This window comes from Pelophylax lessonae, assembly GCF_965119305.1.
Source record: "Pelophylax lessonae genome assembly, chromosome: 4".
Taxonomy (NCBI): Eukaryota; Metazoa; Chordata; class Amphibia; order Anura; family Ranidae; genus Pelophylax; species Pelophylax lessonae.
Window position 1 is genome coordinate 189,208,969 of NC_138771.1, and position 25,800 is coordinate 189,234,768.

Genomic DNA, 25,800 nt, shown 5'->3' on the forward strand with positions numbered 1-25,800 from the left:
ACCCCCAAAGCCAGAACTCCACTTTAAGAATGGAGGCAGTGGGAGGTCACACTGGTGCAGGAAACTGGCTGCAATCCCATATCACTACATGACCAGTTAACCCAGGGCTTGAAAAACCCTGGGTGCCAGGTCGCATTGGCGACTAGAATTAGCGACCTGGCGCCTGGGGTGCCCTGCAGGAGGTGTCCTGTCCCTTTTGCGCCCCCCACCTCCTCCCCGAGTGCACGGACTACCGCGCCGTCCGAAAATTGAGACCCCGGCTTTTCAGCCTTCTTCTGTGAGATGAGAGAGGCTTCCAACGGGGAACTTGCGCCCTCTTGTGGCGGCCGGGAGTTTCACAAGCAGTCACTAATGACTGTTTCCACTGCCTGTTCTCAATGCCTGCCCATCTCCTTCCCAAGAGGAGATGAGGGAAGTTTTTGCAGGCTTCATCTCCCTCTCCACTTACCTTTGCTTAAAGGTAAGTGGACAGGGAGTGTGGTTATTATTATTTATTTTTTAAATTATTTAAAAAAATAAAAAAAAAAATAAAATAATAATAATTTTTTTTTTTTTTTTCAATTATTGAAAAATATATATATATATATATTTTTCCTGCCATGCCACAGCCACACAGCCGAAGGCCCCTTTCACATAAGCTGTCTGATCAGGTCCGCCTGTCAGTTTCTCAGGCAGACCTGATCGAACCCTTCAGTCTCCTCTATGGAGCTGTAATCTGCCGCCATCTGATCCCGTCCGCCAAAAACAGATGGATGGTGGTTCTATTTTCTATCCATCCCGTGGACCGGATCAGATGGCATCGGATGGAAACAGACAGACGGTAGGTAGTAGCCGGTGTAAATTCAGTATCAGTTTTTTTTTTAAATAAAGCTTGGTTGTTAGTTTAAAAAAAAAACTGGCTCCTAACTTTTTTAGCTGGCTCCTAGATTTCAGGCAAATTTGTCAAGCCCTGAGTTAACCCTTCTCAGTGCTATCCAAGGAACTTAAGAATATTTTTTGGGCTGGAGCTACACTTAAAGTTATTGTAAAGCCCCTTTTGTTTTTTTTAAATAACAAACATGTTACACTTACCTTACCTGTGCAGTTGGGTTTGCACAGAGCAGCCCGGATCCTCCTCTTCTCAGGTCCCTCCCTCCTATTTTGTGCCCCCACAGCAAGCAGCTTGCTATGGGGGCACCAAAGCCGAGCTGCAGCTCAGTGTCCATTGACACAGAGCTGCCATTCAGTCCTGCCCTCTCTCTCTCCTGATTGGCAGTCCCGAGAGGCAATGGCGCCATAGCTGTATCTCAGCCAACTAGAGGGAGTCCCAGAATGGCCTAGGGACTCATGGACATCGCTGGACAGGGAGGGGGCACAGGTAAGTATTAGGGGGTGCTGCTACACACAGAAGGCCTTTTATCCTAAAGCATAGAATTCAAAGAATTTGCAGATCTCCAAATCTGCATGCTTGTTCTGGGTTAGTGACTCAAAGTATTCAAGCCAAGCAGGCAGCCAGGCTACTGGCTTTTTTAGAAGTGGGTAAGGCCCCTTTCACACTATTGCAACGCAATTTTGCCGCGATTTCGCGGCGCGATTTTTGCCGCGATTTTGAAAGCATGGGCAAGGCTATATGCCTCAAAATGCATTAAAATCGTGGCAAAGTAGTGCAGGAACTACTTTGAAGTCGGTGCGACTTCAAAACGCACTGATATGAATGGGGCTCATTGAAAATAATGGAAAACGACTTGTCATGCGATTTTGCGGTCCAAAATCGCGGGACAAGTCGCACTAGTGTGAATGGGGCCTAATAGCACCTTCACATTTTTCTAAATTAACATTGTACTTTACCCAGTTAGGCCAAGTTCACACTGGTGCGACATGTGCTCCGACTTTGATAGCACATGTCGCATCACAGGTCACACCACATTAAGTGCAATGGAACTATTCTAATAGGAGCAACTTGAATCGCTCCGACTTAGAAAAAGGTTCCTGCGCTACTTTTGGTCCAACTACGGCACGACTTTCATTGACTTCTGTTAACCGCTTGCCGACCGCCGCAAGTAAATTTACTGCGGCGGTCAGCCCCTGCCAGGCAGAGTGACGTTAATTAACGTCACTAGCCTGGGAGGGTCTGGGGAGCGAGCGCGCGCCGCCGGAGGCGCACTCCCGCGCGGTCACGGACCCCCCCCGCGCGTGTGACCGGCGGACCCGATGTCCGCCGCTCACTCGGCGATCGTCGGGGGAGAGGGAGAAAGTCAGGCAGCTAGTGTAAACAAGCTGCCTGTCATTCTCCTCGGTGTTAAAACACTGATCAGACAGATCTACTATGTAGATCTGTTGATCAGTGTCCTTTCACCTCAAGCCACAGCCAATCACAGTAGAAAGCACGCCCCCTAGGGACACACACAGCCCCTCCCTCCCAAATAAAGTTAACCCCTTCACTACCAGTGTATTTTTACAGTAACAGTGCATATATATAGCACTGATTACTGTAGAAATGTCACTGGTAACCCCAAAAGTGTCAAAAATTTCAGTCAAGGGTCCGATCTGTCCGCCGCAATGTCGCAGTACCGCAAAAAAAAAAAAAAAAAAAAAAAAAAAAAAAAAAAAAAAATCGCAGATCGCCGCCATTACGCGTTAAAATAAAAAACAACAAAAATGACAAAAATCTTTCCCTTTGTTAGTAAACGCGATAACTTTTGCGCAAACCAATAAAAATACGCTTTTTGCGATTTTTTTTACCAAACATAGGTAGGATAAAACAAATTGGCCGAAAATGTTAAAAAATTTAGATTTTTACATTTTTTTGGGGGCATTTCATATAAAAAATGTGAAAAATATTGTTATTTTTGCAAAATTTACGCTCTTTTTTTGTTTATAGCGCAAAAAGTAAAAATCGCACAGATGATCAAATACAACCAAAAGAAAGCTCTGTTTGTGGGGAAAAAAAGGACGTCAAATTCGTTTAGGTACAGTGTTGCACGACCGCGCAATTGTCCGTTAAAGTCACACAGTGCCGAATCGCAAAATACCCCCTGGTCGTTTAGCAGGAAAATCCTCCGGGGCTTAAGTGGTTAAGGAAGTCATATGCAAATCGTTTCAAAGTCAAAGTCGTGCTTCAAAGTTGCGACAGTGTGAACCGGGCCTTAGGGTAAGATAACATTGTCCAATTAATAGACCCTTTTCCCTGCTGCTGATAGTTTCCTTCCTTGTGCTCCCATAATGCCCCAATTGTCCTCTGGGAAGTGAAATACCTGGTACTTCTAGGCATGGTGGAGCATACGACTCCCTTCTTGCCTTAATTGGGTAAAGGACGGGTTCACATTTTAGAAACTTATGTTATGTATGAACTTTTATATGCCGGTCAGCAAATGTGTATGTTATCACTGGTCTGATTTTATAATGTGATGTTGCAAGTATTGTGGTCTTCCTTTAAAACCTTAAATGTAATTGATATGTTTAACATATTAAGGGCCCATTCACACTTTGCTGTTCATGTGCAGTGCATTAAGGCATATTGTGTCACGTGTTCGCATGTGTTGCCCATGCATTTAAAATGCATTGCCTAGAGCGGGCATTTAAAATAAATGGCAGTTGCAAAGCACTAACACATGTAACACACTACACTGCAAAAATGTGATTCTAATCTTCGTGTTTTGGCTTTACACTTCACTTATAACTGATTGCAACCAGCCAAATTAAAGCGGCAAACAGCCCAATACCTTAAATTCTCCCCTGCACTCATTAATGTGAGCTAAGTTCAGCCTTATGCATAAAAAAAAAAAAAAAAAGTCAGGTTTTCCACCTTTATTTTGCAGTATTCAGCGCAGTCACATGACTTCAATTCCTCTTCTTTGTAGAGCAGCAAGTAGGTGTAAGAGTCAAAGAGCAGCAAGTAGGTGTGGTCACTGTAAGCTAGTGACATCACTTCCAGGGAGGGACACTGTTCCTGTGTAGCCAGAGGGCGTATACAGGATGGGAGGAGCTGATCATAGGTTCCCGCCCAGTGTTCTCTCATCAGTAAGTATGCATGTACATCCTAATTCATGAGAAATTTAAGAAATAAAGAAAGAGCCATCCACACAGGACACCGGTGGGAGCTGGAAGTGCTCTGTGGTCTCAACTTACAGTCTACAATGATCACTATACAGTAAAGGAATAGTACAGGCAACCACACTTAGTCTACATTTCAACTAGTGCAACTTGTCATGCGACTATGGACACAAAGTATACCTGCAAAGTGTACCTGCACTACTTTGATGCAACTTTTGATGTAACATTGATCCAGAGAGTGCAAAGTTGGATCAAAGTCGCAGTCTAAATTGCAATAGTGGAAACAGTCTAAAGCTCCGTTTCCACTAGTGTGACTTGTCATGCGACTTTTGACACAAAGTCACATGACAAGTTCCAGCCCATTGATTGCAATGGCCCTGTTCCCATCTATTCAACTTTGAAAATCAGAGACTTTGAAAAGGTACCTGCACTACTTTAATTAAACTTTTTATGCAACTTAGATCCAGAGAGTGTAAAGTTGGATCATAGTCGCACTCCAGCCTAGTGACTACATTTCCACTAGTGTGACTCTTAGGTTGAGCGATTTAGAGTGCGACTGAGTGCAGCTTTGATCCAGCTTTACACTCTATGGATCAAAGTCGCATTGATGGGAGCGGGTGCTATTGAAATCGAAAGGCTGTGACCTGTCATGCGACTATGTGTCCAAAGTCGCATGACAAATTGCACTAGTGGAAACGGAGCCTAACACTCATTACTCGCATGTAATAAGCAATAGGAATCTGTATCCCTCTAAACTTTCAAAAATGTTCCTTTGTACCTTTTATCTTTCATAAATTGCGCCGGTCACGTGACCCCCCTCTCTCTCTCTCTCTCCCCCCCCCCTCTCTCTCCCAGGAGAAGCTGCTAGCCTAAACAATGCTATGAAGACAGGAGATCATGTTCTGTGAAGCCTAGGAGGGATGGGAATGGGGCTTTGGTGGTCTAGGCATGCCTGTCTAAGACTGACAATCTTTTCAGGAAGTGAAAGACAGTTTAGCAAATTCAGATAAAGGGAGATAGCGTTGTTGGTGAAGAACAGGAAGAAGCTGTTGGTCCAGCTTAAGACTTTCTAAGCTAGACAAGCAGCTAGCCAGAAAATTAATAATATCAAAGATAAAGATATTTAACATACTAGTAAAAGGAAAAATGTAATTTTTTTTGACTGGAGTTTCCCTTTAAGAATTACATTTTGGCATACATTTAAAATGTGTTAAACATTTTACCGTTTGGCAAATATATATTGAAGTTTAAAGGTGCTCTTAAAGCATGCTCCTGACAAAATTTGAAAAAAATCTTTATTCATAAAAATTATTATGTCCTTAAAAATCTTTTATAAACCTGTATTGTATGTATATGTAATGTACTTTATGGTAATGTTTCTTCCCTTGAACAACATGTCATGACACTCATTCACAGGCCCAGTGAACACACAGGTGACAAAAGAAGCTGTAATAGGAATAGTATGGCAACATGGTTATTCAATTATATAATTTAAACCTGCAGCTATCCAATTTCACACTAATTAAAAACAAAAAAAAAAAAATATTATAATATATATATATATATATATATATATATATTTTTTTTTTTTTCAATGGTTGCATGTCTAAGAATTGTAACACAAACAGTACTCTGTACACAATGCACAGAAAATTTAATTTTCTGCTCATAAAAGCCAAATTGTTTTTCCTGTTTTTCTCTTATTACAAAATTGGGACTGATCAAGAGATTACAGTAGAAGGACTTTCTATTTGGCACACAAAGGAAGTATCTGGAGTCCTGTGTGTCAGTTTTAATAAACGCTTGCAATGAATATAACAGACGAGGATAAAATCGTTTTTTCCCCTTCCACAGCAAAAGTGGAGTTTCACTTCATGCTCAAGAGAACAGACTGTGAGCTCAGTCCTCAAAAGAAGCACTGACCATAATTTCAACAGCGTCTCAGAACATGCATTGAGGCTTATTTACTAAAATAAGTTACTAGTTACTAAATTACTAGTTGAGAATCTTTACTGAAAAAAAATGTGTGAATACATACATAATATATTGAAATTAATATTCACTGTAATGATCTCATCATGTAAAAAGCAAATTCCTGATCACTTTGAATGCCCAATTATGTTTGGATAACTGAAGTCAATATTCAGACAATTTTTTTGTAATTTTTGTTATTACTACTACTACTAGACATCAATATAGCACTGAAAACGTACGCAGAACTTTACATATTGTACGTGCACATCAATCCTTGCCCCCAAGAAGCTTACATTCTAAAAGGTCCCTACTTCACATGAATACTTACTAGGTTCTATTTACACAGGAGTCAATAAACGTTCCTGCATTTTTTTGGAGTGTGGGAGTAATCTGAGAGGTCCTGGTTGAGATTCGAAATGAGGCCTCCAGAGTAAAGCAAAGCAGAAGTGCTAAAGCTACTGTGCTGTGCATATTCTGAACTTCTTTAATAATAAAATCAGCCTCTATGTCTCCTTTATGTAACAAAGATCCTATTTTCCACATGCGTATGGCTTCTGAACATTCTTACATTGGAGGTTTACATAACTTAGCTTAGACAATGGTTAGATAAAAGGCTCAATGTACTCAGATGGATGAGATATAGAAAATCTGCTCCTCATTTTATCTTTTAATTTTCTTAGAAATAAATCGTTAATACACATAAGTAATGCTTAGGTGTATCAAATATGCAAATCAAACAAAACAAGATAAATCCGCACTCAGTGATATTACAAAAACGCAGCTCGTTCAAAAACTGTAATAGCAGCCAAACAGAAATAAAAAAACAAGATAAAGCAGCGCTAAAGTGATATAAAACAGTAAATGTGTAACATGAGTGACCATATGCAGTAAGACAAAACAATCTGCTATCGTAGTCATCTATTTCTTAATAAACACTTCAATGAGTTTGATGGACTTCATTATGGCAGTTTTTTTGTTTATCCGTTTGTATGTCTTTCACCTATGATGATCTTCTCTACTCACCTGCTTGCTTGAGCTCATTAGACCATTATAACTTATGGTCCTGTTGATTCGGTAAGAGGCGTGTGTTGGGGGGTGTTGGTGGCGATCCCTTCTATGGTTTTCGGTTGCGCTGCACTTTTTTTGGAAGAATTGATGCTCTATTTTTCATTGAACTATTTTTATGTATATACATTTCCCTGATTTGTATGCACTATTCTTTAATGGACTATTTTTTTATTACATATACATCACTGATTTTTTTGTATAGATTGTTTTGTCTTATTGCATATGGACACTCATGTGTTACACATTTACTGTTTTATATCACTTTAGCTGTGCTTTATCTTTTTTTTTTAATAATGCTTAGGTACGTATTCTGTATTTTTCAAGATTAAATTAGCATTTTACTGCCAAGTCTTAAGCCCAGTTAAGGTTTGCAGCAAAAATTTTGTCGCATATTGAGACCGATTTATCATTTTAGTGGTGATTCTGAAACGAAGCAAAGACCAAGAAGAAGCAAGGAGAATTTGAAGCTATTTTTAAAGATCTGCAGTCAAACTGTGCTAGTCAAACTAGTGCTGAGTTTTGAAGGGAGTAAAGTGGTAAGGCGCCTTTCCACTAACTTCCTAGAGGCAGCTGTTATATTAGATCACTGAACGGAGTGTTCTGCCAGCAGGGGGGGGGGGGGGGGGGGGGGAATTAGGGAGAACATCAGTTCAAAGGGGGGGGGGAGAATAAGGGAGACAGGCAGCAGGAAAACATCAGGAAAGGAGTATGACAACAGGGCAAACGCCAGGCAGAGGATTGTGATGACCGAGGGGAACATTAGGGATATAACAACAGCAGGGACTGTCAGGGAGAGACGTGTGATGCTAGTGGGGAACATCAGGGAGAGGAGTGTGATGACAGAGGAGAGGGAAACATCAGGCACAATTTTTTTTTTCTTTTTTCTACGGCCCTCTGTGGTGTGCTTGTCAAAACCCTATGAGCAAAAAAAGTGAACCAGGAAATTGCAGTACACGAAAAACATGCACAAGGTTAGAGTACTGGCCCATCCTCTGAAGAGGAAGGGCCACAAACCATAATACCCTGGGGTGCAAGGCTTCTAAAAAGGGGCAAAGCATTCTATGGTCTATGGGCTCTGCTCCTAAAGCCCCGTACACACGTACCGATCGTCGGCGAACGATCGGCCGTCTTTTGTCCCCGGGCTGTCGGTGTCTGTTGAAAAGTGCAAAGACAGCACAAGAATTTTGTCCGCCGACTACAGCCGACTGCAGAAGTGATGTCATGTAATGGTTAACTTTCCCTGTGTTTTTTCTTTTCTGAGCATGCCCAGTCTTGCAAATCTGCGGTCTGTCGGCCGAATTCTGTACTGACTGGCGAACAATCGGCCGCTCTGGTGTCGGCATACACAAATTTTAATGCTTGCATGACAGATTCTTGTCGGCAGAATGTGCGCTGACGGCTGTCGGAGGCATCATACTAACAAGCCTACAATCGGCAGATCGGTCGTCGGCCGACGCTTTTCGGCCGACGATCGGTACGTGTGTACGGGCCTTTAGAGACCTGCCTTAGGGACCTTCCAAAGCCAGTCCTCCAAGTACTTGCTGTGGGGCTTTCCCTAAAAGTGACCACCATCCCTCCCCTTGATGCCAGGGCTCCAATAACCTGCACCCTCAGTCTCTTTGCAAAAAAAAAACCCACGTGCAGTGCAAGTGCCCATGATAAATAGTGTAAAAATAAATTTTAAAAAGGCCATGCGCAAAAACACTAGCCAGGCCTTCTGGTTAGTGTAAAAATTACTGTGAGGTGGCCAAAAGAGGTGTGCGCAAGAAAAGTAAAACTGACATGACCGAGTGCCAATGAAAACTCTTGTGGGGTACCGCTGACCAATGTGTTTTTCTGGCACCCCAGGACACCACTTCCAAGGTGCACATCACAAGAGCTCCTTACACTTACCAGCCCCTGGCCAGAAAAATGCAGCGTCATTTTTTACCAGGAAGGCATTAGTACTTAAGGAGATTCCTGCCTTCAAGAAAAAAGCAAAAATCAGGGTGAGTAACGTGATAACAGGAGAAACATCAGGGAGAAGAATACAGTGATAGTTAAAGGAACATCAGGGAGAGTGTGTTGACACAAAGAAATATCAGGGAAAAGAATGACGACAACAGAGATCAGGTGATAAGTGTTGTGGAAAAGGGGGCGGAAAGCAAAATGAACATAAAAAAGGGGGGAGACGTTTAGGGAGATCAGAAGCAAAAAAAGAGGCATTATCCTTCCACTATACTAGGAAGTGCTCAGGAGAAGTTCTTGGTTTTGTGACAGTTGTGTGGAAGTTTTTGTTCCATAGTCTGTCACAGAATAGGTTCCATTTGCAATTATTCTGCAGTCAGATGCTAAGTGTGAACTGTGAAAAAGTCAAAGTAATGCAAAGTCAGGGAATTCATTTGCCTAAATTGGCCAAAAGGTAAACCCTGATGGCCTCTACTATGTCTAGAAGGAAAGCAATAATATTCTTATTACGGTGGAAAGCAGAGACCGCTTTGGTTATAAAGGAAGTCCTTGGTTTCAAGCCAATCTCGTCTTTATGCAAGATAAAAAAAAGATGATCACGACAGAATAATGCTGATAACTCAAAAATCTTTTGTCCGAAGAAGCGGCTCAAGAAAAAGAACAGACAGGGCAGACGCTAAACCCTTGATGGTACTAAGACCAAAGTTTGGTCTACCCCCAAACCCAAAGAAACAACCAGCACGCAGAGAAGGCGCAGTGAAGAAAACCCCCATAGGCTCACACTAGTAAAAATACATCTGTCTTTCATGTTCGATGAAAACCTTACAGGAAGTAGATTTAAGACCGGTGTTCTGTCAAAATAGCCAACTCGCTGAAATCTCCAATTATGTCACTTTCAGGGACTCTCCAGCAGCAGATTTTGACAAGTTGGCTCTACTGCCCATGCGCACACGTGCACCTGACAGAACAGTGCGTTGGGGAAAGCTGTGTTTATTTACCTTTTAATCAGTCGAACGCTGACGGAGCGGCACAAAAGATTGTGGGCGCTGCAGTGGTCGGGGGCCTCCAATGAGGTTTCTGTTATTCTGCCAGGTGCACGTGCGGGCAGTAGAGCCAACTTGTCAAAATCTGCTGCTGGAAAATTACCAGAAGTGACGTAATTGGAGACTTTGACGCAATGGCTATTTCGACAGAACACCGGCCATAGATTAATACATTTTTTTTTCCTGCAACCATTGACTGTATGATGGGGGAATCCCTCCCATGGAGCCATTGTGTTTTCTTAGTGGGGGTAGTAGCCCCGGGTGCTAATCGCTGGCAATATTTGCATGAAAAATCTGACATGCTGGTTGCAACAAAGTTGATCAATCAATCAGCTTAGGTGCAATAAACCTACCCACACATGGTTTGAATCTTAGCCAGTCCCTGATGAACTGGTCGAGATTCTAACCATCCATTGATGACTAGGGAGCTTTCAGGATGGTTATGATTAAAGCAAGCAAACAATTAGTAAGGTGAATGATCAGCTCATGAGATAACAGATCTGACCACATCTGGTAAAGGCCATTAGAGTGCTGCCTAACAGATAAACGATGTCCACATACCACACTCTCCATGACAAGAATGGCCTAGGCCTTGATCCTTTCATGAGGTGAGAAGTTTAATGAAGAAAACAAATCATAGTATACAGATCCCATTGCACCACTAGTGCCTCTGCGGCATCCCCTGGGGGATCATATCTCCTAGAAACAAAGCTGTCCAGCTTCTTGATAAATTGTGAAGCTACCAAGTTCACATCCAGTAGTCCCCAACCCAGAAAACAATCCCATTGGAGATCTTTCCCCTAGGTCCAGACTTTGCTGAAAAACTGTCCATCAGTTTTCCAACCCGAAAAAAATGCACCACAGAAATCACTGGAACATGAAACTGCACCCAGGATAGGATGGACTCCACTTCCATTGATGCTGCAACACTACTGCTGCCACTCGATGGTTGATAAAAGCCACAGCTGTGGTGTTGTCCAATGTATTCAGACCAGATGATGGATCAGAATCGGTTTCCAGTGAAGTAATGATATACAAAGTACTCATAACTCTAGTATGTTGATAAGAGGTGTTAACTCTTTTGGAGATCAACAACCCTGTACATTCAGAGGGCTGGAAACTACACCCCAATCCAGAAGAATGTTATACATTGTGACAACTTTCCAACATAAAAAAAATCTGCCTGTGGACAATGCTGGGGACAGAAGCCACCATGACAGAGAGCTAGGTTTGAGGGTCTAACCAAATCACCCTGTCCAGATTTGTCCCATGGTCTGAGAACACTCCATTGCAAAACTCTTGAGTGAAACTGATCAAATGGAACCACTATTAAAAGTGGATACCATCAACCTCAGCTCTGCCAATTCCCAAGGCAGAAGACCTTGATTTTACTGGTATCCAGAAGGCCCAAGTACACCAAGGGATGTATGTAATGGAGATAATTGGAGATAATTGGAGATGACTACTCAATGTTTTGAAGCTCAAGGCCAGGGAGGAATGTTGTCGCAGCAACTGATCTTTCAAGTATCAGATGATTTTAATAGCTCTGAGATGACGAAGGACACGATTTGAATCATCTTTCTCTAACTAAATGTAATAGCTCCATGTGCAATTACATGTGGACAGAAAAGGACCCTGTCAGCCTGTCATTAATTTGTACAGGCTTCCTGACCACAGCTGTGCATGTACACTGGTGATTCTTGCTGAAGGAATCCACTTTTCCCAATTACATGTGTAAATGTAGCCTAAATGTAATTGTTATTTTAATATATAACTATAAAACAAAGAGGAAGTTGCTAATTTGTAGACTCCATCCGTATTCCTTTTCCATAGGATGTGATGTAACTAGGGCAGTATTTGATAACCCAACTTGTTATGCAGTGTTGATAAAACACGTAACCCTTATTGTTTAAGGCATATCAAACACCTGTTTGCTTTAAGATGTTCCAAGTAATTAGTCACAGGGTAGATACATCCGATGCACTAAACACACCTACTTTCTTAACAAATGCATATTACGAGTTCAGAACTAGTTTTAAAGAAAATAAATTCCATTTCAAACATCTGAATATTATAGATCTATGTGGTTATATTTAACTACAATATGTGTCAAATATATTTGTCTGGTTTATAAATGCATCCATAAAAACACTCATTTTTTTTAAAGCAGCAAAAAAGTAAAGGAACCTTTTGAATGGCCTATAATGTCACATAAATTTGGATACAAATTGCCTTAAAAACACAGTTCAGATGCAGAGCCAAAATAGCATATTGTAATTAGCTGTTGCTCCTATCTATAGATCACCCAAAAGGCCATTTGTCACACTCAAGTGCATTAGTTTGAAACCGAAAAATCATGCACAAATAAAATGTTTTACATGACTTTTGTTACCTTCTCCTTTTTCCACCGATAACTGGAGGAGATTTAACAGTCCTCGTTGATACAATCTGGCAATGCACTGTTCCAAGGAGAAGCATCAGCCATATTGGTCCAATAACTTCAGTAAAGGGTACACAGTGAGGCCCGGGTGAAATGGTATATAGAACTACTGAGGCAACTACAGAACAAACAGAAAGAAATGAGAGGTTTTAAAATGCGTTTTGTTTGATAAAGAGAAAAACACAATAAAACAGTCTTTGCAGAAGCTTTAGCTTAATAGTTTTTTTTATTGGGTGTATAAAATAATCGTAGCAAGCAAAAAAAAAAAAAAAAAAAAAAAGGAACACTTGTTTCCATCCAGTACAGAAAACAAAAGAAAATGAGCATTATATAGTCTCTTACTGTCGAGAGAACACACCATATACAAAATAAGTAATATAAGCAATATAACCAGGGTGTAACACAGTTTGCTTCTCCAGGTAGAGCTTACTCCCAAGTCCCTGAGGATCACCATTGATTATTACAAGGTAACGTGGTGCTTAGGATAAACAATAAAATTACTTAGCAGACCTGCTAAATGTCCACTTGAAAGCAATGTGAGGGAGGGTATATACAACATTTAAATATTCTAACATAGGGGTTTGTTCCCATAAAGCCCATAGTGAAATGTAGCCATGTTACCATCTTTGTCACGCACACGGTTAGAAATTCACATGAATATTTTGTCCACCAACAGTTTGTGAAATACACTGAAAATTTTGTATTCATATGTAGAGCTGCCCGATTAATCAGTCTAAGATTGCAATCTCGATTTAACCCCCCACACAATCTTAATCCAGCATTTCCAAGATTCAGCCAATTATATTTTCAAGGACACGAGAGAAGCATATGATAAAAAAATTTGGTGCAGCGCTTTACATAAATGTAAAAAAGTTCATGTGTTAGATAAATAAACAAAGACCTATGTGTGACCAACTGCCGTGAACGGATGATCATTTGATTAAAAAGCCCACTGTGACAGTGCGATATGTCAAAACACTAACCAGAGAGCGAATAATATCCAGAATTCAAATACAATCACTTGCGCCCAAAGTGTTGCACAGTGTTCATTATCCGTAATAACCCTCCCCTATTCTATACACTCACCAGACGGTAAAGCCATTGCCATAGAACCTGGTGACCTCATATCCAGAACTGTAGGGGATGAAGAGGACTTCACGAGGAAACAGCGATAGATGGCCTGTTAGGAGGATCCCTTATGAATGTGCATGCGCATGAAAAGCAACGGGAGGGACCTACATGCTGACGTCATTGCCGCAGCAACCTCCTGGCAGGAGCACCAGCCATCTATCGCTGGTTCCTCAAAGTCCTCCTAACCCACTTCAGTTCTGAATATGATGTCACCAGGTTCTATGGCAATGGCTCAAGGCTTGTAATGGCCCAACAACTGGTGAGCATATAGAATGGTGGAGGGTTATCAGGGATAAGGAGCATTGTGCAACACTTTGGGCGCAAGTGTTTATAATTGAATGCTGAATGTTAGTCACTCTCTAGTGAGTGATTTGACACATCACAGTGGGCTTTTGAATCAAGAAAGGATTGTCAGTTCAAAGCAGTTGATTACACATAGGACTTTTTTATCTAACACAGACTTTTTTTAATTTATGTAAAGCACTGCACCAAATTTATCATATGGTCTATTGGAGGTTGTATATTCACCTTTGTGTGTGCTAGCTACTACATTAGCTTTTCAGCCATATTGTTTGATTGAAGCAAATCAGTATTATGTCCTATTTTATTGCCAACTTGTTTGAGAACCTAATTTTCAGGGGTTGTAAATATTTAAAAGAAAAGTTCTTCAGAATTGTAACCTTTATTCTAGGCAAAAAAATAGTGATCCTCATTTTATTCAGAATCGTTCAGCTCTAACATCTACAAAAGAAAAAAAAATGCAGAGTCGTTTTAAGCAAACAGCCCACACTTCAGACTCTCCTTGTATGGTCAATAAGTGGTCTAGGAAGTTAGAAAATATGTTTTGTTTATTACAGAATAAAAATGTTTTATCAAGATGCCATTCATCTGTAGCTGTACATTATCAGCCTGTCACCTTTAGATGTCTCTTGCTGTGCTGCTAGATGTTGTATGGGTTTTAAAATGTGTTTTTACACATTCTATATCAATCTATTAACATCCCATTCTAACTCTAGAAGGAAATTCTTACAACAATCTTATTGCACAGGCTGCTTAGGCAGCACAAGATGCCAAGCATCAAGTTTCTTCAGAGAAGCAAATTTTTTCAAAAGCTTTTTTTCCCCCCATGTCCCCTTGATTTTTTACATATTTTTTTTGATGCAGGATCAATTATCCATAGATATACTGTACATAAAAAAAGGAAACCATTAAGAAAAATCCAACTGATTCAGAGGTTGCAACAACTTGATATTTGATCAGCCGAGGCACATGGTTCCAGAAGGCCTGTTCTTTGCTTATACTATATGTTCAATGGCAAACCGTAGTATTGCTTTATTATTCTTTTGGACAGCAAACACTTTTTCCTGCAGATTCAATTAATGCAATCTCTTTCTGATTGTACAAACATGTACCTTGACGTCAATTGTTTCAGGAATAAACTGCAGATCCAGGGATTAGGTTTGGGTTACTTGGGCTGAATTTGTGAAGTGTGCCAGCCAGTTCTGGACAAATTAGGAGTGGTTTGAAATTGAAAGTGGTTCGAAAGCATTAGGGTTTTTCACCCTAATGCTTTAAGGTGAAAAACCTGTGCTGCAGCCCCCCCCTCTATTTTATTACCGGAGCCCAATCTAATCTAGCAATGTGCATTAGTTCTTTCCAAGCCCCACTGTCTGTCAATGGATGCAACAGTAGGACTCGGGAGTGAGCCCGCAAGGATGCCCCCAGGGAAGAAGGCTTTCTGTGGGGACAACCGATGAAGAGAAGGTGCTTGGAGTGCCGGTGGGGGACCCTAGAAGAAGAGGATCAGGCTGCTCTGTGAAAAACTATTGCAAAGAGCAGGTAAATATAGGCATGTTTGTTATTTTTATTTAAAGAAAACCCCGAAGGTTTACAACCACTTTATGGCTAGCCATACTCTGTTAATTTCTTACAATCAGCCAGCAGGAACAACCATGGATGGTTTGAAACACCACGCAATGTACGTCTTCCACTTATGATGGTAGATCTTCCTAGAAGTAGATATCCCAGCTTTTAACAGTGTAGGAATCACTGATTCAGATAAACCCCTATCCTTCAGCACCTGGCATTCAACAGCCAAGCCGTCAAAGCCAGCGACTGTAAAGCGGGATGGAAGATCGGTCCTTGGGACAGCAGATCCTCCCTGAGAGGAAGCGTCCAAGGAACATCAGTGACCAGCCGCACCAGATCGGCGTACCAAGCTCAACAAGGCCAGTCCAGAGCCACTAGGATGACCAGAATCCCTTCTGCCTGGATCCTGCGTAGAAGTCTGGGCAGAAGCTTGAGAGGAGGGAAGGCGTAAATCAGCTGATACTGACCCCATGGGGCCACCAGCTCGTCCGCCAGAGGATCCCGTGACTGAGCCACAAACCTTTGCACCTTTCTGTTGAGCTGAGACGCAAACAGATTCACCTCGGGGGTGACCCACCAGAGACGCAGCTGATTAAAGGAACACTCCCCTTGGTCCAACGCCTGCCGACTGAGGTAATCCGCCAGCCAATTTTCCACCCCGGGAATGTGTATGGCAGAGAGGACTGTAACGAACCGTTCTGCCCACCTTAGAATGCCAAATACCTCCAGAGCCGCAAGGACACTTCTTGTGCCCCCTTGGTGATGGACATAAGCCACGGCCGTGGCATTGTCCGATTGAATGCACACTGGACAACCCTGAAGATGATCCGTCCAATGATCCAGACAGTCCAATCACTCAGAGTTCCTAGACATTGATCGGTAGTCTGGACTCTTTCAGCATCCAGATCCCCTGAGCAGAATGCTTGCCGAGGACGCCTCCCCAGCCGGACAGGCTGGCATCTGTGGTGACTACTGTCCAATACAAGATGAGGAAGGATGTTCCCAGCCAAAGCGCTGGAGAACAAAGCCACCATATCAGGGACTCCAACATTCCCCAACCCAGCCGGATCTGATTGTCAAGAGACTGCTGAGATTTGTCCCATTTGGTCAAAAATCTCCCTTTGCAGAGACCTTGTATGGAACTGTGAAAACGGAACCGCCTCGAAGGTAGACCCCATCAGGCCAAGCTTCCGCATGCAAGTCTGGAGGGATGACCATCTGATGGACAGCAGCAATTTCTGGAGTTTGTCCAGAGGAAGGAGCACTCTGGCTAAGGCCGAGTCCAGAGTCAGGCCCAGATAGTCCAGCTCGGGGAAAGAGCCAGAGCAGACTTCTGAAAATTCAGAATCCAGCCAAACTCCCTCAAGAGTTTGTATTGTGATCTCCAGGTTTTCCACCAGTGCAGAGGGAGACTCCGCTTGCAGAAAGAGATCGTCCAGGTAGCCCAGTACCGCATTCCCTTGTTGGCGTAGCAAAGCTAGCACTGGGTCTAACACTTTTGTGAAGACCCGAGGAGCAGATGCGAGACCAAAGGGTAACGCCACAAACTGATAATGCTCCTCTCCCACAGCAAAGGGGAGAAACCGCTGGTGACTGACACATATTGGAATGTGAAGGTAGGCATCCTTGAAATCGATGGAGGCTAGGAAGTCTCCCTGACGGGGATGCCACCACTGTTCTAATGGATTCAATTCTGAACTTCTGTACTGCACAAAGCAGTTGAGCGTCTTGAGTTCCAGGATTGGACGCACTTTGCCTTCCTTCCGGGGGACTGTGAATAGGTTTGAGTAAAAACCCTGAAAATGTTCTGAGGTCGGAACCGGGACAATCAAGGAAGGAACAGGTTTTGTACTGCCCCAAACAGGCCCTTGCCTGGGGACAAGAGCGGAACTCTATCTTGTAGCTGGACTAAATGACTTTGTGGACCCACTTGTCTTGCACCTGGGAAGTCATCAGGTCCAGAAACCAGCAAAGACGTCCCCCCCCCATCTATTGGGGTAAGTGCGCACCTTCTTGCTGTTGGAGCCTTATTCATGGGTCTGGAGATGCCAGATCTTGGTTGCCAGACCAGGTTCGTTTGGATACTCCTGAAGAGGCACTGAAAGGCTTTGAGCCCTTGCCAGTCGACCCTGAGGGACGAAAAAATGTCTTATGAGCTGAGACGGAAGGCCCACGTCTACGACGAGGTTCCTTGCCCTTAGTAGCCTGCGGAAGAAAAGTACTCTTCCCCCTTGTGAGACCTTTAATGTCATCATCCAGGGTAGCTCCAAACAGGCGGTCTCCATGGAAAGGAGGATCAGTCAAGGCCTTTTTTGAAGTCTGATCCGCAGACCAGTACTTGAGCCAATAGACACGCCGAAGGACCACTGCCATCAGGGGAGCCGCATCCAAAGTGGCATCACAGAGAATCTGCAGCCCCTGGGCCAGCTGGTCCGCCAGCTAGGCAAAGGCAGGGGTGGAGCTGTTCCCCCTCCAGGTCAAGGCGTATAAGCTTAGCCCACTCGGTCAGAGTTTGCAACACTAGGGCAATGGTGAATACCGGCCACATTGCCAAACCAGCCATAGTATACATATTGCAAGCCTCTGCCTTCCGGTCAGCCAGATCCCTAAAGGCTGGGGACTCTGAACAAGGCAACCATGATTCCATTTGAAATCTTGAAACCAGAGGGTCCACCACCAGTGGCACATTCCACTTTTTAAGAAGGGACTTTCTTAGGGGTAACACCTAGTAAAGCGATTAGGAAGCCCACAGGGACGATTTGGTCGTCCCCACCCTTTAGCAACAATTCTGTCAAAATAGGCAGGGAAAGGAAACACCTTTGCTGCTCTGGATGGCTTATGAGTGCCAAAGGGTACCTTTGTCTCCATTGCAGCTTCAGCTGCGTACTCCATCTTTAGGGTCTCACGCACAGATACAATCAGTGCATTCACCAGCGCCTTTTAATGCGCAGTCGCAGACATGGAGGAATCCTCCTCACTATCAGAGGATTCCAGGCGCGTGGTTGCAGACCCACAGATGACCCACGTCCGCCAAATCAGATTCAGGATCTGGTGAGACAGATGAGGCAAAGGAAGGCCGAGGGTGCTTTTTACTAGCCCGTTGCCTGCAAGCCACCTCCACCTGGGACACATGGGACTCTGGGACAGCCATCAGTGCATGGATGGATGGTTGGGACCCAGGAGGGCCCCGCAGCCTTAAAGAGGGGATCAGGTAGGGAAATGTGCTTCAAAGACTCCATTAGTCACCGAGCTATGGTGCAACCCCCACCGCGCTGGCAGCACCACCTGGTCGCCAGGCACAAGCACCAAGCATTTCTCAGCAGAGAGGGAGAGGACCCCACCAGACTCACCACCCGCAGAAACAAGTGCCTGCAGCCACCAGGATAATGCACTACACAATCGGGAAGTAAAATCATCCAGGAGTCAGGAGCAGGGGATGAGAAGGGGACTCCCACCGCCAAAAATGGCTGCCCGCAGCGCTCCACTGTCATGGCCGCCGTTATTTTCAATGGCAAACCACAGCAAAATGGCTGCCGGACTACACAAACATGGCCACCTTGTATAGGAATACACAGGCTACAACAAAATGGCAGCACCATGAGGCATACAGGGACCCAGGAGGGAGACCAGGCCTCAGGGACAGACCCAGGCAGGAGCCCCCACTAGATCGGTCACCAGCGGCACATCCCCCGGCCCCCATCGCTGTCACCCAAGGGCCAGTGGCCAGACCATCCAAACAGCCCCAGTGTATGTGGAGGAGGAGGAGGGGAAGCAGGCAAAGGACTCAGCAAGGGGGGTTGCCTGTGGGAAAGAGGGGAATCCGGGGGTACGACCCTCCCAAGGAGGGGCGCACGTCCACCCTAAACCCCCAAGAGGGAGAGGGGGGACATCTACTCACCATACCAGGAACCAGGCGAGCACCGCCCCAGACAGAACCCCTCTCTTTCGAAATGTGGGGGGCTGTCGGCCAGGAATAACGTTGCGACTCGGGCCAAGACGTATGTGACCTCGCGAGGTGTTTAACTCGCAGGCCAGCCCGTCTAGTGGTGCTATTTTGCGGCCGACCTAGCATGGAGCTCAGGCCTGCGCGCGCTCGCTGGCCAGACTGGGGTGACCACTGGATCTAGATTATCAGGCCCGTCAGCCAGTTGATTGTAGATCTCACAGGAAAAACCCAGGAGAAAAGAAATTATATCTAAAAAGAAAAAAAATGTTGCTAGGACCAAAGATCCCAGCAAGGAACTAGGTCCTTACTCCTGACTAGGCAGAAAAAAACTGAGTGGCTATAGCAGAGAGAGGGCGTATACCCCATGGGACTGCCCATAGGTGTAGCCAGAATTACTTTCTGCCTAGTGTCCTACTCCTGTAGGGGGCAATATAACCCAATGGTTATGATTACCAGGAGCCAATGAAATAAAGAGAAATGAGCACAGCAAACAGGTACTGCGGTTGGCAGACAGGCAGAGTGGTTTAATGACAGTCCAGGTACAAGGCACGCAAGGTTCAGAATAGTTAGGGTCAAATTTGTAGTCAAAGGCAGGTAGAGTTTTGAGCGAATTCCATATCCGATCCAAGGTAGTCAACAAGGGGAATCCAAACTAGTAGACCAGCTTAGCCAAAACTAACTGTTTAAAAGCGACATTATACATGGAATTAGACTTTAAAACTGGAGCAGCTGTGCATGGCAGCCAATCGGCTTATATCTTCAGCTTCTTCCATTAAGCTTTGAAAATTAAAGAACCTAATTGGTTGCAAAGTTGCTGCTGCGTTTTTGATAAATTCCCCCAGTGTGTGCTCACAGCCACAAGCTCCCTGTCAAATTAGGACGTCACGCGGTGTTTGTACAGCTGATGTTTCCTCATTCAGTAACATTGGCTGTCTGCATGCAGCTCCAGTTGCATAAAGCCCATGCAAATAAAGTCCCAACACTAAAAATTTAAAAACAAAGTGCAACTAACAGGTTCAAGGGATAAGGAATTAACTTCTAAATCTGCAAAGATAGAAAAGTCTCTGGTGAGCGCTGGGAAAATGTTGTGACCTGACACAATCAGAGAACATTTCTGAGAGGAGAGTGCTGACAACTTTAGATATACCTGAGTGCACCCTGTAGTTGCCAGGTGCCCCCCGGGCATTTTGTGAAATCAAACTGAGGGAATTATCCTAATTGGCATAGACATTCCAACCTACGTCACACTTCTACTGAATAATCAACAGTGCATGAGTAAGCTAAGGAAAGCTAAAGTTTAGGTGCTGGAACTAAAAGCCATCTAAAACCAATGCTATGAGTAAGAAGGTCCAGTCTGTCATATTAAGAGACGATGATCCACTGGTGAAGTAAGATCATTGGTCAAGATGGGGACAAGGAACAAATGCTACTAGAAGTGTGTGAAAGGCTTGGAGAGTTCAAGTAGGGACAGGGAATGTGAAACCCTGTAACTTGAATACAGACATTAGAATGCATTACAGTCTGTGAGACCTGTTCTCTGCTAAAGGAAGCCTGAGATAAGGGCACTAGTGGGTCTCCCTGAAAATTGTCCTCAAGGCATAGTTCCAATTTACCAAAAAACAACCTATACAGCTAAGGGTTGTTTGTAGATAAAAACAAAGTGCAGCTTTGACCAAAGTTAAATAGTTCCCTTGTTCTAAGGGTAGGCCAATTACCTGCCTCCCAAAGCCTGATGGAAAAACTCCCAGAGATTGCATCATCCCATCCGGTCTTGATGCTGGGATGTTGCTATGAGAGTCCCACATCACTCATTCATCACCAATAGTCCTGGTGTGGCCCCATCACATATACACACTTGAGGTGTATAGGCATGCTGTAAAGTAAGGCTTCTAGACACATATGCATCCTCTCATTAGTGCTATGTTAACCAGCATCTTCTATCCCCTGGGGGTAATTAAAATTTCTGCCAGATTGGTGCTGTAGGAGCAAGATCTATAGCGAAACGTCCACTCCAGAGTTGGGTATTGGTGTACAATAGGTGTCCCCCTTTTTAGGTTAATGTTTTTATATACAAATGACATTTTATTGTTCCAAATAAAACCTCTTGGATTTGAACAGGTCTGCCTCCCGTTGCGCTTAAAATATCCACCAATGTTTGAACATTTAGTTTTTGTTTTCCTCTTTTTTGAATACATGTCACTTGAGTGGTTTAAATATTTGAAGCAATGTTTTATATCTGACTAACCTCGACTGTAAGCAAAAGCAAAGTTTTTTTTATTTTTCTGAGCACAGTGAATAGTTCTATCAAGACTGCAGTTTTAATTGTAACCTCAATAAATATAAAGCTTATGTGCAAGCTAAAAATAAGTTACCATGGGAACAGACACTGACAAGGGAATGCAAATAAAAGCTACCAGGGCTTTCGTAAAAGGTCAGATATGTCTGTCACTTGATTGCACCAGAAATGATTTCATGTGTTTTCATTTAATACAGCAAACACTACCACTGGTCTGCAAATGAACCAGGCCAGCCACCTCAGGTGTGTTTGTTGAAAATGCTGTCAAAATTTTGAGCAATCCACTTTTCTAATGAAAATTAAATTGTTTATTAACTACTTCCCTACCAGGCCACTTCTAGCATTTCTCTCCTACATTGAAAAATCTTTTTTTTTTTTGCTAAAAAACTTAGAACCCCCTAAACATTGTATATATTTTTTAGCAGAGCGCCTGGAGAATAAAATGGTGGGTGTTGCAATATTTTGCAATATTTGCGCAACGATTTTTTAAATGCAATTCTTTGGGAAAAATACACTTTAATACATTTTTTATGCAAAAACCCACAATAAATAACTCAAGTTTTTGATACAATATAAAAAATTATGTTACCCAGAATAAATAGATACCAAACATGTCACGCTTTAAAACTGTGCATGCTCGTGGAATGGCGCCAAACTACGGTACTTAATCTCTCTCCATAGGCAACGCTTTAAAAAATGACCAGTTTAGAGTTACAAGGGAGGTCTAGTGCTAGAATTATTTCTCTCGCTATAATATTTGTAGGGATAACTCGCAAGTGTGGCGGAAACACCATTTACATATACAGGTGTGCATTTGCTTCTGCTCACGAGCACAAGGGGACAGAGGGGCTTTTTTTCTTTAACTATCATTTTATTTTTTTGTTTTACACTGTCCCTGTAATTTTTCATTTGATCAGTTTTATTCCTTTCACAAGAAATGTAAACATCCCTTGTGATAGGTTTGGAGACATCAGGGGTCTACAAGACCCTAAATCTCTCCTCTACCCTGGAAAGCAGGAGATAAAAAAAAAAAAAAACACTGATCAATGCAGTGAAGAAAATAAAATGGCAGTATTTATATCTGCCAAAACAACTCCAGCCTCCCAGTTTCATAGAGATGGCCAGAGACCATCTGGTCCATGGCCGACTCTGTGGTAACCCAGAGGAAGTGCCGGACTGCATACTGGGCTCCCTGATCACACAGGACTGCCCGGGAGAGGCACCGGAGGGCGGTGGGAGGAGAGGGAAATCGCCTCCTGCTGCCTGTTAAAAGAAATCCAGTGACTAATCAGCCACTACAATGGTGTTAACAAAAAAGGGAATCACTGACTCAAAAAAAAAAAAATGTATTAAAGATACCGGGATGATGCCTGTAGTTGCAGGCATCATCCCGGTATATGGTTGATCCTTTTTTCAGCACCGCTGTAGATTGGAAGGCAAGTTCTGTGGTGTGTGTGACACAGCAGTGCCTATTTACAATGCATAATAACACTAGGATAAACATAGAAATAGCCGTAAACACTGTAATCCTTTGAAATGTCCTTTATTCGGAAATAATTGAAAAAATAGAAATTCGGAGTGGAAATTAATATTTGATTTTAGCCATAAACTTTATTGTACTTGTTATTTTACATAATTGTTATGACTGAAAAGCTTGTTATACAAAAACAAACTAATGTAGGAATGAGGAATGAATAGTCGTTTAGATGTTAAAGGGATAGTAAAGTAAAGGCAGGAAAAAAAAAAACGTTCTGAGTTCAGCAGCCCCACCCCCCCCTAATACTTACCTGAGCCCATCTTTATCCAGCGATTTTGCAGGAGTGTCGAAGCTGCCTGGGACCCCCCTCCTCAGCGTGGTTGGCTCCCACTGCTGTCAATCAAAATGATTCAGCCAATCAGAAGAGAGAGGGGGGGCAGGGCCACCTGAAGACCTGATATATCTCTATTGCAGTTAAGTAATATGCATAGGTCTTGTGCCTGCCCCCAGCCCATGATTGGACAGCGAGGGAGAAGAAGCAGGCTGATAAGTTCATCACTCTGTTCTGTCCTCATGTTCCTTGTTACTATATCAGCACGGAAGCATATTTCTGCTCTCTGGCAATTTTATTTTTTTACAATGGTGGATTGTACCTATGCAATGTGCTTCAGCACAGAAACTCATAGCCTCCACCAGAGATGCAGATGACAATGTAGCAGAGCAAATGGGAGATAATTGTCATGGGGTTATTCTAACCACTTGGGACTGGAGCAAGGTTTACATTTTGGCACACATCAATCGGAATTTATGGCTAGAAAACGACTTTAAACCTCCCAAACAATGATATGTTTTCTAAAAGGAGAGACCCTGTAAAATAAAAAATATGGTAGCAGATGCAAATTTTTTATGCCACGTGATATTTGCAAAAATGTTTATCAAATCTACCTGAGGAGCAGCAACTATTCAGTCCTGTTCAACAACACTGAAGAACGGCTGTTTCAGGTCAGTCGACGCTATCCACACCCCACACAGCTGCCCGCTCACCCAGCTTGCAAACTGCACAGTAAACAATAGAGGTCCTGGACGCCCGCACTCCAACAGATACGCTTTATTGATATGGAAAATTTGCAACAGGCAGAATCATACGTAGTGGGGGAACAAGATCAAGGATGACATGTTTTGCAAGTTATCGCTTATTCATATAGCACTGCCCCCTAGAGGGCTGCTGAGAATTGCACTTTCTGGATTCCCCTAGGTTACCCGTAGCAACAGTCTGTAGAAACTTATCACTTTAGACACTTGGCTCAGACAATGAACAGTCCGGGGATTTGGTTTTGGTGTTTTATTTTAGAACTGGGATGGGAGAAGGGATGAGTGGGATACTCCAGCCATGAACTATGCACAAAGCTTGAGGACAACTGACCATAGTGTGTGCGGCAAGGCCGCTGCTTCACCTTGCCACTGAAGTGAAGATAATGAATATGATCCTGAATTAGTTCCTCATCAGGGTCCTAACTTGGCACCCCCTTTCTCACTTTCTGTGCATGCTAGCCCCTGTTCACCGACTCTCCACTGGAGTGATCCCCTTCCTGGGCAGACCCCTGGCAAGCTTCGTGGTACTCACGGACACTTTTTCCCAAGTTTGCTCTGCTTTCAGCTCCACTTGTCAGTATCCACTGGACCTCCAGGCTCAGCACCACACTTCTGGCTCACTAGGCCGACCGCCTGTGACCACCTTTCGCTCACTAGGCCGACCGCCTGTGACCACCTTCCATACAAACAGGACGAGAGACAGCCATCACCCTCCTCCTGCGACCAGGCTTCCCGCCCAAAGACACCCTGTCACATGTGCCCGTAGCTTTTAGAACACATCCCAGGATGCACCACTGTTGTGCCAACCCACTGGGATAGTCATAAAAGCCTGTGTGTCACTGACTGGGTTTCCTCCAATGTCCAACAGGCTCCCCTATTGGATACAGTGGGGAAATTCCCTCAGACCAGATGAATCACACATGGACACATGCAACAGGCCTAACTACTAATCAGGCTCCCCTGATAAGCAGATGGAGCAGACTATGGTTTACTTGCTGCTCCCCTCCCTGATAAGCAGGCAAAGCAAACTTTTTACACTCTCTAGCACCTATCTAGGAGGGTCCTACATTCATAATCTCCTTTAGATATGTATACAAACATAAGACACATATGCCTACTTCAAATACACATTTTCACCAAACCACCAAAATCAAACTAGACTGAACCAACAGACCTACACATAACCTGGAGGTTTATGAAAAAGCGCTAATGCGTGAAATAGGTCGACCTTGCTCTTGTTCCCACACTACATGTGATTCTTCCTGTTGGAATTTTAACACATCAATAAAGCGAATCTGTAGGAGTGAAGCTGTCTGGTATCTCTATTGTTTACTGTACTCAGTCCTGTTAAAGAGATTGGGTTCTACAGTGGTACACATTTACACACTCACAACAAAAAATATGGACAGGAAGGAACTCATTTTGGGCTTATTTAAGCGGAATTTTAGGTAACTGCATACTCGCAAATTTGCAAAACTGTGCTGT

The 25,800-nt window shown here is 43.4% G+C and overlaps 1 protein-coding gene across 2 annotated transcripts in view; it reads right to left on the bottom strand.

Annotated features, from left to right (window-relative positions):
- PHTF2 (putative homeodomain transcription factor 2) overlaps window positions 1-25,800 on the bottom strand; it is a 254,818-nt gene that overhangs the window by 76,409 nt on the left and 152,609 nt on the right. For both annotated transcript variants that reach the window (XM_082255148.1, XM_082255147.1), the window contains exon 6: window positions 12,457-12,622. In XM_082255148.1, the coding sequence (XP_082111274.1) occupies window positions 12,457-12,622 (166 nt within the window). The remainder of the gene's footprint in view (window positions 1-12,456; window positions 12,623-25,800) is intronic.